We start from the raw sequence: 12,084 nt of genomic DNA, 5'->3' as shown, positions 1-12,084 counted from the left end.
CCTACGCTACCTTAAAATAAAGTGTTACCATAAGTTACAATAATTATAGGCCTACATAATTTACTGTTACTACAATAGTAAACGTCACCTTAAAATAAAGTGTTATAGGCTATAATATAATAGACCTATATAAGGATTTATATATATATATATATATGTATGTATGTTTTGTTGTACAATCATTATTTTAAAGCCATGCTCACAGACTAACTTTTAACATTAACTCAATTAAACTTGTTTACTTGTAATTGATTGTTGATTGAGTGTATTTATTTTCCCTCGCCTCATACCCAAGTCCCCTCCCCAAACACACACCTCTCTCCCCTTTGCGCCCACAGCCCGCGATGCATCTCACTGCGTTAATCTGTTTGTTTTTCAAAGCAGTACAGTAAACGCTGATGCGCGTTAACGATTTTCTGTCTGCCATGTGACCGCATAACCCGCTCACATGAGCGCCGGGTTGCGTTATCCGCTTTAAGTTTGTTCAAGTCCTCTGATCCAGCTGAGACTGACAGGAGTTGCCATGGCGAGTGGCGGTGGCGAGCAGAAAGTGGTGCTGATCACCGGCTGCTCCTCTGGGATCGGACTGAGGATCGCCGTGCTGCTGGCCAGAGACGAACACAAGCGTTACCATGGTAAACGCGCTCATTTGCGTTCTAATTCAGCGTTCACGCGTCTATAGAACGTTTGGGGTTTTCGTTTAAACGTGTTTCAGAAGTTGTAGATAGGCTGTTAGAAGTTTACACGCTTCTAGCCGATAGCCTATGTCTTACTTTGTAAACGCAGCTGTTGGGTATTTTTATGACATAACGCGCTGTACATTTTCGCATTAGTTTGTCTCTTCATCCGAACCGCAAGATTATAGACTACATTCACTTTTCTCTAGTTGAGCCCAAAGGGTCTTTATTATCATGTGAAAGCGCAGTTTCCAGGGTACGGCTCCGCGAGGATACCGCTTGCCAGGCGGAGATCATAAAGAGACTGCCAGTTCTCTTTCAAGTGACTTCTCCAGTACAAAGCTCTCTTTATGGCTGTGAATTGTAGACCGCTGCCCTGGTTTAGTGCCGTGTCTAATGCGCCAATAGTTCACACACTGGAATGAGTGTTGGGAGAGGGACAAAGTTTGAGACCTGTACAAGTTGAGGGCTCTAAAGCGAGGGTCTTCTGAAGACTTCATCTGCACTCTGAGCAGGGCAAAACCATTGGACATTTGTTATCTCCTACTCGGCTACATCTAGAGACTCATTAATGTCAATCAAATTGGTGTGCGCCGGGGGTCTTCAACCTTTTTCAGACCCTTGGTGGATTGAGAGATGAAGCCTGGCCTATAATGACATGTGTATAGTAGCACATTAAAGGGATAGTTTCCATTAAATTTTTTTTTAAAAAAGTCATTATTTACTCACCCTCAAGTTGTTCCAAACCTGTATGAATTCCTTTCTTCTGCTGAACAAAAAAAGAAGGTATTTTGAAGAATGTTGGTAACCAAACAGTTGATGGACCCCATTGACTTTCATAGTATTTTTTTCTCCATTCTATGGAAGTCAATGGGGTCCATCAACTGTTCAGTTACCGACATTCTTCAAAATAATTATCTTCTTTTGTAAACTCATAGAGGTTTGGAACAACAGGTTTGGTGAGTAAATGACAACAGTATTTTCATTTTTGGGTGAACTATCCCTTTACTTATGATGCTTACTGTAAACATTGATGAGTCATTATATTACATTTTAATGCATTTAATGTGGGCAAGACAATGAAACTTCGCTTCTAGATTTAGTTAAAGTTATATATACATTTATTTGTGATTTGATTTGATTTGATTTGATTTGAACACATTTTTAAATACACTGCCCGGTCAAAACAAAAAATAAAAGTCGCTGTTTGGATTTAAATAGGCAAATGCTTAAGAGTCTATGATTGGATCATTATTGCAGTGATTATTATGTTTCTATCATGTTATAGTTTCTTAACCCTAATTGATGAAGTGTTTAGCTTTTCATTTCTTAAACAACCATGTAGGAAGACACATCATGGCCATATTCCAGGATGACAATGATTCATCAGGATCAAATTGTGTAATAATGGTTGTGAGGAAGCATGAAGAATCATTTTCACACATGAATTGGCTCCTCTGAGTCTAGACTTTAAATTCATTGGAAGTCTTTGGGATGTTCTGGAGGAGACTTTACAGAGTGATGGACTCTTGCATTGTCAATACAAGATCTTGACCAAAAATGTATGCACCTCTTGATGGAAATACATGTGATGTGTTTTCCATGGTTGTTAAAGAAATGAAAAGCTACACATTTTAACAATTAGGGTTAGAAGAACTGATACCAAACATATAGTAACATGCTAGAAACATAATAATCATTGCAATAATGATCCAGTCTCTTAAGCATTTGCCTTTTTAAATCCAAACAGCGACTTTTTTTTGTCCGGGCAGTGTATTTTAAGATTGGTGGACCTCCTGCAGTATTGCTACTAACCCCTTGTTTTACAACACGAAAGGGTTGTCAAGCTTTTAAGAAAGTTGAAATGAAGAAGTTAAAAGGAAACCATCTTTCATTCTTTTTCATCTTTTAAATGAATTCCATTTTAACTTTGTTCCCATTCTAAGAGCATTGCAACAGTGGATTTTTCCGAAAGAAAAATAAAATCCTTTTCCAATTGGTTCTGGTTATAATGAGGAGCAGTGATATATGCCAACTTCAAAGAAGCCAAAAAAATAATAAAAAATCCAATTATAATTGAGGGTGGCTCATTCAAGAATGTTTAATCGGCCTCAAGTCTTAAAACAACAGCTTTAACAATGAGGCGGTTGTTCTCGTAAACACATTTATGTTGTGGCCTGGTTTGGCCCCACATGCCTTGTGTGTCGTAAGAATTAAGTTCTCCTCTCATCAAGTACAGCTTATTCTTTATATACAAGTGAAATCTAGTTTGAGAAGACAGGAATGCAGATTTCCCAGCAGCTGTGTCTCTCCATCATCATCATCACCCTACAGATGCATTATGGTCTCCGCATGTTTACTGGTACTTTTCAACAGCAGCTGGGCTTTGACTGATCAGGGATGATGTCTGTTGACAGACTGAATGGATGACGTTTAAAAAAAGCTACGGAGGCTCCTTGACCTTATCTGTAAATCAAATCTCTAAATTAATGTATATCATTGTCAAAGACGAAAAGTAAGCCTATGATTGTAAACGTTGAAGTTGAAAATTGTCTGTATTCATTTAGCATTTGACTTACAAATGAGGAATACAACAAAGCGATTGTTCAGAGAAGTACAGGCTAGAAAAGAAATGAGAAAAATAAACTGAAAATATAGAAACTGATTTTTTTTTTAAAGAAAAGAAGAAAAAAAATATATAAATATACACTACAATTTAGAAAAATATACAGTACTGTGCAAAAGTCTTAGGCATGTTAATATCCCCCAACAATATTTAATATTCTGTTTCTTCATGTAATCACAGACGGACTCGATGATGGAAGATCAGATCATACCGGCTGTTGTCAGACTCCTTGTGCATACAGAAATCTCACTGGGTTATTACAATTAATGGCAAAAAGAATGTTTGGAAATGTAAACTGATATTTCCTACTGACACACTACAGCAAAATATATAAATAACTGACTTAAAACCATTTTTTTGCATTTACATGCCTAAGACTTTTGCACAGTACTGTATATATACTGTATATATATATATACTACCATTTAGAAGTTTGGGGTCGATCAGATTTTTCAAAAAAAAATTTGAAAGTCTTATTTGATCGAAAATACAGTAAAAACAGTAATACTGTGAAATATTATTACAATTTAAAATTACTGTTTTTTCTGTGTTAATAGAATTTTAAATAATAATTTATTTCTGTGATCAAATCTGAATGTTTTAGCATCATCACTCCAGTCTTCAGATTTACATGATTCTTCAGAAATCATTCTGATATGAAATCATTCTGTTCATAAAAACAGCACTTATTTGAAATATTATTATACAACAATGCCTTTACTGTCATTTTTGATCAATTTAATACAGCCTTGCTGAATAAAAGTATTAATAAAAAACAAAAACAAAAAAAAAAACGATTATACTGACCCCAAACTTTTGAATGGTAGTGCATTTCTTTATAATAGTTTTTGATAAATAAATATAGAGAGTTGGTGCATTAAAAGGATTCAGTGTGCACAGAACAAAAAAAACGAAACAATTCTTGAGAATTGCAAGGAATTGTTCAGGTTTAGCGTTAGGAAGATTCCACCCATGAAGAACAGTGAATCATATCGACCAAAAATATGAAAAAAATAATAATTGCTTTGCTTTTCATGTAGAACTTGCCAGCACAGCTGATCACTGACATTAGAGTGGACTGGATAATGTTTTCATAAAGATAAAACTGATTATTTCAGATGAAAAATGTTCAGCGAGCTTATTATTAAATCTGGGATGGGCGCTTGATTTAGGTCAGCGTCCCTCGTGCGTTCAAAGTGCAAAGTGCATTAAAATGTTAATCTCTTCAGCTTATCTTTCAGCCACAGTTTAATTAAGCAACACACACCACTGATTACACTGAGTGTTTTGTTTGGGTCAGCATATATATATCATGAAAGGGACCAAATTCAATCAAACTGCAATCTCCTGTGCTGATTTCAGAACAAAGCCACTAAAACCTCTCAGTGAGACCCCTTGTAGATATTAGAGTGATTACTGCTTTGTTGATGACATGCTTGTTCTCTGTCACTTGTCTTGAAGTTATTGCCACTATGAGAAACCTGAAAAAGAAGGACCAGCTGGTGGAAGCAGCGGGTGACGTGTACGGCAAGACCCTGACACTGCTGGCACTGGATGTGTGTAGTGATGACTCGGTCAGGCAGTGTATTGACAGTGTAAAGGACCGCCACATCGACATTCTCAGTGAGTGCAGGATGCCTTTGACCTCATTGGCTTTGTTCACACCGTAGGGGAAATCTGATTTTTTTTTTTTTTTAGATGGGCTGTTCAAACTGCAAGTTATATGCAGCAGGATCAGATTTGAGGTTGTGAAAAGAGCAAAAAGTCTACTGGAAATATGTGCAAGTTAGCAGGCCAACTGTCCTTGGCTTGCTAACATCAAACTGTTTGCTAAGGGAATCATTTAACATGCTTTTACATCCTAAACGTGTCCATAAAGACAAGCATTTCCTTGTGCAAAAGAAGTACACTTTAACATACTTTTAAAATGAGTGGTTATTTTGAGTAATATTTCCGGGCACGTGTTAATCGCAAATAAATGAAAGTGTATTATAGTTCAAATTTAGATTATAAGCATTTAGCTGAACTTAAGAGTGCTTTTTTTTACTTTAGTACATCTTGTAATTTATACTTCTATATGGTTAAAGTGTATTGCCGAATGTACAAGCAAGCAGTAAACTAAAATATACTTCAAATGTCATTTCTATTGAACCTTATATGTCATGTATTTAAATATATTTGTAATTACACATTTGTATATATAATATATTACCTTTAAAAGTAATATTAAATAACACATTACAGTTAAAATTATAATCAAGTACTTTAGTATGTTAGTCAACACATCAAAATAAGTGTACTTCTTTAAAGCACGACTAAAAAATATTAAAACATGATCTAAAATGTTCTTTAAAGTAATACTTGACCTTTTTTACAAAGTGCACTTTTAAAAGTGTGCTTTGTGTTTAGAAACACCATGAATGTGTGGCCTTTTATTTCATTGTTTCATTTTTATATTATCTGCAATTACCGTGTTTATAAATATTAAAGATATATATGATATACTTTTAAGATTTAAGGTACACTACAAATTCACTATTACAATTAAGTGCACTTCTTTTTTTACAAGGGTTCACTACCTGTTGCTATTCTTGACAACACACCTGTTGTATAAACGCATCACATGACTACTAAAAAAAACCCACACACATGCACCAAATCCTATTTGACTGTACAGACTTAGTAGTTCAGACTTAGTTTAATAGGATTTGGTTTAGGCTTGGATTGGCGTTACACAAACTGACCAGATTAAGTACTACAATGACCAGAGACATGAGTTTGCTAGAAACTATAATAAGCACGTGTTGAATAAGTGCTGCTCACAATAGATAAATACCTGCCTAGGGCCTCAGGGACCAGTCAAGTCCATAACCACCCATGTTTCCTGTCTGATTTTCCAGTTAATAATGCAGGAGTGGGTTTGCTGGGACCTGTGGAGAGCATCAGTATGGATGAGATGAAGAAAGTGTTTGAGACCAACTTCTTCGGAACTGTGCGCATGATAAAAGAGGTCATGCCAGACATGAAGAAGAGGCGAGACGGCCACATTATCGTCATGAGCAGCGTAATGGGCCTGCAGGGTAAGACAGACACACCAAGCCTGACTGAAACCTTCTGTGTCACACAGCTGAATGCTTGACAGTCTTATCAACAATAGAGCCATTCAGAGTTATGCACTTAGCTGTAGAGCATTATGACGGAAAGAAATACCACACATGGTTTGAGCCACATTAGGAGGGCAGCAGACCAAATTACATTATCACTGAATATATCTCTATTGGACTCATCTGCAGGTGTGGTTTTCAATGATGTCTACACGGCCTCTAAGTTCGCCATAGAGGGCTTCTGTGAGAGTATGGCTGTGCAGCTGCTGAAGTTTAATGTCAAGTAAGTGATTTGAAGTCTTATGGTTGAGGGCCTATTGACATTAAGTTTGAAGTTTCTGCAAAACTTGAAGAAAACAAAAGACTTTAGATATGCAAAGGCAATGCACTCATATTACTATGAATGGGAGAAAGTGCAACGCGCAATATGGCGGAATAAGTCCCGCCTTCTAAATAAAAGAGCCAATCGCCAATTGGAAAAAGTAAGAAGCTCCAGTTGCAAAAGTCAGTGTTCTGAGATGGGCGCTTATATGCCAAATTTACACTCCACCGACAGAAGCAGGCCAAAGCTGACAGTCACCAGATTACAGCTCGTCACTTTTCAGATTTTCTAAATCCGATTCAGCTTGTTCAACAGACGCCAACAGCACACTGATCCGACAAAACCCGACGACCTGTCAGTGTTATGTGAATTGGGCTTATATGAATTGGGTTGGAATCTGACCAACTTGGCCTCAGCCACTCAGATTTGAGTGTTTAGAAACAAAATGTATGACACAGTTGACATATTGCGTTGGTGATTTCAAATATGAAATTTAATCTTAAGTTTGGTGAACAGTGTAAAGGAATTTCCTTTAACCTGACTATCTAAAATAAAACTGTTGCGTCGACACAGAGCGTCTACAAATCGACACTTAATAACCTTTATACTCCAGCTCTTGCGTCTTCAGTCGACAACTGGCCGAGTCTACTAACCTAACCTACTTGATTCCCTAAACTGACCTGCTGCGCAGTAGAAATTAACAGACAGACTTTCAGCAAATGTCCTCTAAATGCTTTAATAACGGCCGGGAGAGTCTTCGAGCAGTTCTCAGAGAACTCTCCCAAGAAGAATCAAGGCCGGAGGATCTCAGACAAATTCCATTGAGACATTCCACCGTAAAACACATATACAACAGTTTTTATAGTATAGAGGTATGACATAATGTCAGGCTGCATTACATAATTTCCCCACTATCTGATTGGTTCTTCATATGCAAACCCCTATGTTACTAGGTAAAGCAAACTCTGATCTTGTGGTGACTTCATCTGTAATCACAAGATTCTAACAGACTGTCTAGTTTCATTTCCCAAAACTAAGTTATTTTTACATACATACGCACATAGTCAAAGACACAAGTTTTCCATTGGTTTCGTACAGTACATCCTGTTCCAATGTTAGATGTTAATAAGGTTAGATGTTAGAAACATGGTTAGTTTAATATACAGTTTAAAATTTCCACGACAACAGCTTTAGAGAATTTGGTGTTTTCCCATTCAAAGAGATAGGAGCTGCACTTGCATGACTAAAATAGCTTCCCGAGAGGCGTTTCAAAGATGGCCGCGGAGTGAAAATGACTTGCCTTAAAGGGGTAGTTCAGCCAAAATGAAAATTTGCTGGTAATTTACTCACCCTCAGGCCATCCAAGATGTTGGTGTATTTTTTTCTTCAGTAGAAATGTAAAGAGGATTTTTAGCTGAAACCGAAATGAATTACCAAGGACCACGTTTTGAGCTAAAAAGAAAAAAGTCACCTACATTTTGGCCTGAGAGTGATTAAATTACCAGCAAATTTTCATTTTGGCTGAACTATCCCTTTAAGGCAAGTCATTTCACTCCGCGGCCATCTTTGAAACGCCTCTCGGGAAGCTATTTTAGTCATGCAAGTTAAGCTCCCTTTAAAGCAGTGGTATTCAAATGGCGAACCACAGTTCGGTTGCGGACCCCGGCTTGGTTCCATGCGGACCACGAGACATAATTGCGCCATTTTACCGTTTCTACAGTTTAAAGGGTCACACTTTATATTAATTGGGTTTAAAGGATTAGTTCACCCTAAAATGAAAATTTCCTAATAATTTACTCACCCCAATGCCATCCAAGATATCCATGTCTTTCTTTCCTCAGTGGGAGAGAAATTATGTTTTTTGAGGAAAACATTTCTGGATTTTTCTTCGAACAATGGACTTCATCGGTTACCATCGTTTTTAAGTCCAAATCAATGCAGTTTCAAAAGTCTGAAGTGATCACATCTGAAGAAGAGGTTGTTATCTAGCGAAACGATAGGTCATAAAAAAAAATAATAATAATTTATAGACTTTTTACCTTCAATAGTTCGGATTGAGCTGATCAACAAACGGACAGGGAACTACGTCATCACGTTGAAAGGTCACGCCGGCGCCGGCGGAAGTACCGCCCCACTGTTTACAATGCGACCGTACGTAGGAGGATAGTTCAAATAGTATTGTTTGCTATTACATATATATAGTAATAGTATTCAGTGAATATGAATATGAATAGTATATGAATAACATTCTGATGAATATGAATAGTAGTTCAAATAGTACTGCCGGCGCTGGCGTGACCTTTCAACGTGATGACGTAGTTCCCTGTCCGTTTGTTGATCAGCTCAATCCGAACTATTGAAGGTAAAAAGTCTATAAATTATTTTAAAAAAATTAAAATGACCTATCGTTTCGCTAGATAACAACCTCTTCTTCAGCTGTGATCGCGTACAGCCCGTTTAAACACTTCAAAGACTTTTGAAACTGCATTGATTTGGACTTAAAACCGATGGTAACCAGTGAAGTCCATTGTTAGAAGAAAAATCCAGAAATGTTTTCCTCATTCCCCTGTACACAATAAGTCCATTGTATCAAATTATTAATTTCAATGTAAGTCCATAGTGCTTAAAGCCACTTAATATAAAATGGGACCAATTTTTCACGCTTCAATAGCTTCAAAAAGCTATTTTTATCTGGAGCCAAGCAAGCTTCATTCAAGTCCTTTCCGCTCCTTGCGCGTTGCATCTCTCTCCCGCTAAATACGTAAAGCGCAACATTAAGAGCTGCAGATGACATGGTTATTTTAACAACAGTAGCAGAAACACCATGAGCAGCAAAATAGATTATTTTGCTAAAACGCTGCAGAAAACGAGTGCAGAAAATACAATTATTGTTATCTGTCATACAGATGACTCCGACCGTTTGACTAAACCAGGTTTGTGACAAGATAACGCGTGGCGCCTGTAGACGTTTTGTTTGTTTTTTTCCTCATACATTTAGCCTTATTAAAAAGCATATTAAAAGCATTTCATAATAAACACTGTTATAATTTAGAGAATTATTTAGAGATGGCAAAGGAAGACAAAAAACTTTGAAATTACTAGTTAACTTTGTGTGCTCATTATGAGAGTTTTGAGTATAGATTATGCACATTGTTTTTAGTAGATTATTAGTTGAAGCAAAATGTAAAAATGGCCCACACTGTTCTTAAGAGATAAACTAACATGTAAACGTACCTTCTGTGCCATACACATAGGTGTGAAAATGTAAAAAAATAAAAAATTATATTGGTAAAAGACATCACTGCTTTGGCTCTTGGGGCCCTGGATTCTCATCTTTGATTACTATTTTGAGTGTTTAGGATTTTTTCTTTTACAAATCACTATGGCTTTCAAAAAAGTATTGTGCAGACCTCCGCTGCGAAGGAAATATAGAGACAGGACCTCTTGGAACTTTAAAGGAACTTTGGTTTAAAACCAAAACAATGAAACTATCAGTGAAATATCAAAGTGAAATATCAAATGAAACCGGATTTGTTTCCCCAGCAAAAAAAAAAATTTGAGAATGAAATCATAACATTTTGAGGGTAACTCTTTAGCCTTAAAGTTAGAATAATGCAGTTCTCAACCAAGAACACACAAAAAGTGTTGAGTTAATTAATTTAATATATCAATGCTTACAGTTTCTGTTAATAAAAAAAGTTTTAAATCAAGCAGCTTTGTCATAATTACAGCAGAAGTACTGGAAATATCTCAGCCTATATGTAGAGGCATGTGAATATTGTCTTGGTCAGCAGGGTACTTTATGCGCAAAATTATTACTTTATTCTAGAAAATGTATCAATTTTTTTTAACATGGCACTAAAACAACTGTTGTACTCATCAGACTTGGAGTAAACAGGCTTCTTATAGTCCATCTTGTTGGCATGAAAGAGTGCTTCAGTTGTAATGTACCATAACATTCCCTCTGTACTCCCAGACTGTCTATGATCGAACCAGGCCCAGTGCATACAGAGTTTGAAACCAAGATGATGCAAGAAGTGGCCAAGATGGAATATCCTGGAGCAGACGCAGACACTGTCAGATACTTCAAGGATGTGTACATTCCATCATCCATCGATATCTTTGAGGCATTGGGACAAAGACCTGATGACATCGCTAAAGTATGTGCCACCGTTTGACTGCACACATATTAACCTTATGAATTCATTGCATTGAAAACGATTAGCTCCAATTTGCTTACGTTGCCCATTAAAGCTTTGCATTCTTTTAAATCTCCATGCATTTTTGTCATTTTCTGTTCCAGTGCACCAAGAAAGTGATTGAATCCAGCCGACCTCGATTCCGGAATCTGACCAACAACCTCTACACGCCCATTGTGGCCATGAAATACGCGGATGAGACCGGAGGACTTTCAGTGCACACCTTTTACAACCTGCTCTTTAACTTTGGCTCGCTTATGCACATTACCATGAGCATCCTCAAATGCCTGACGTGCAACTGTCTGCGCAGACGCACCATTTCTCCTGACTGAAGAGGGCAGCATTGAGACGCACACACTCACACTTCCCTCAGTTTACAGCAGAATAGGACACAACTCAATGCAACAAGCAGAATACAATACCTCAAATGAGTATTCCACATTAAAACACATTATAAAAAAGGCAGATTTGGATTTTCAAAACATGCGCATGTATTGTTGTATTAATGCTAGCAACAGATGTTTTAAAGGAGTAGGTAGGTTATGCTATTCCATGATTGTGAATTACGAAGCATTTTAGTCTGTAAAAATGAACAGAACATGTTCACAATCAAGTGAAAAATAATCACATAGCTGCCTTTATTCGTACTAATGACGTACATGGAAATGTCTTTGATGTCTTATCTGTTTCAAATCTATTTCTCTCCTTTTATAAGCTAAGTCTATGTTTATTATTTGAATTAACTTGAACATTTAGGTGGTCTTAAAGCTTTATTTAAAGATGTGCTGATTTTGAACTTAAATAACGATGTAATGTGATCGTTTTGCTCAAGGCTGGAAGCGTATTAAAGTGTAGTTTTCACTTGTCGTCTTTTCTTGTTCAAACTGCTGTTACTTTTTTTCTCGTGCCAGATTCATTTACCTTAAGTCTGCTCCTTTAATTAAGAAAAACCTAAACACTGAATACACCACTCAACAGAGTGGAACTGCCTTAACCACATTACTGTTGTGGCCTCAGGATACTCAACATTAGCCAAGGACAGACTTGCCAGGCATTCTCATTTTATCCAGCAGAGGGCGACAGAGTACATTAGCGGAGTAAAGAAATAGCACTCAGAGGAATAGTCTGAGATCTGTGCTGTCATTACTATGGGTGC

At 37.0% G+C, this 12,084-nt stretch overlaps 1 protein-coding gene across 1 annotated transcript; it reads left to right on the top strand.

The window, feature by feature from the left end:
* The first annotated feature begins 309 nt into the window (after positions 1–309).
* On the top strand, positions 310–11,809 carry rdh8a (retinol dehydrogenase 8a). Its single transcript, XM_084424992.1, has 6 exons — positions 310–635; positions 4,765–4,926; positions 6,204–6,383; positions 6,597–6,690; positions 10,706–10,889; positions 11,033–11,809. Exons 1-6 carry the CDS (start codon positions 524–526, stop codon positions 11,258–11,260), a joined length of 960 nt encoding a protein of 319 aa, XP_084281118.1. The 5' UTR covers positions 310–523; the 3' UTR covers positions 11,261–11,809.
* Positions 11,810–12,084: the final 275 nt, after the last annotated feature.

Source organism: Rutilus rutilus (genome assembly GCF_951802725.1).
Source record: "Rutilus rutilus genome assembly, chromosome: 1".
NCBI lineage: Eukaryota > Metazoa > Chordata > Actinopteri > Cypriniformes > Leuciscidae > Rutilus > Rutilus rutilus.
The sequence above is the reverse complement of the archived record's forward strand: the minus strand, read 5'-3'. Positions and strand labels throughout refer to the sequence as shown.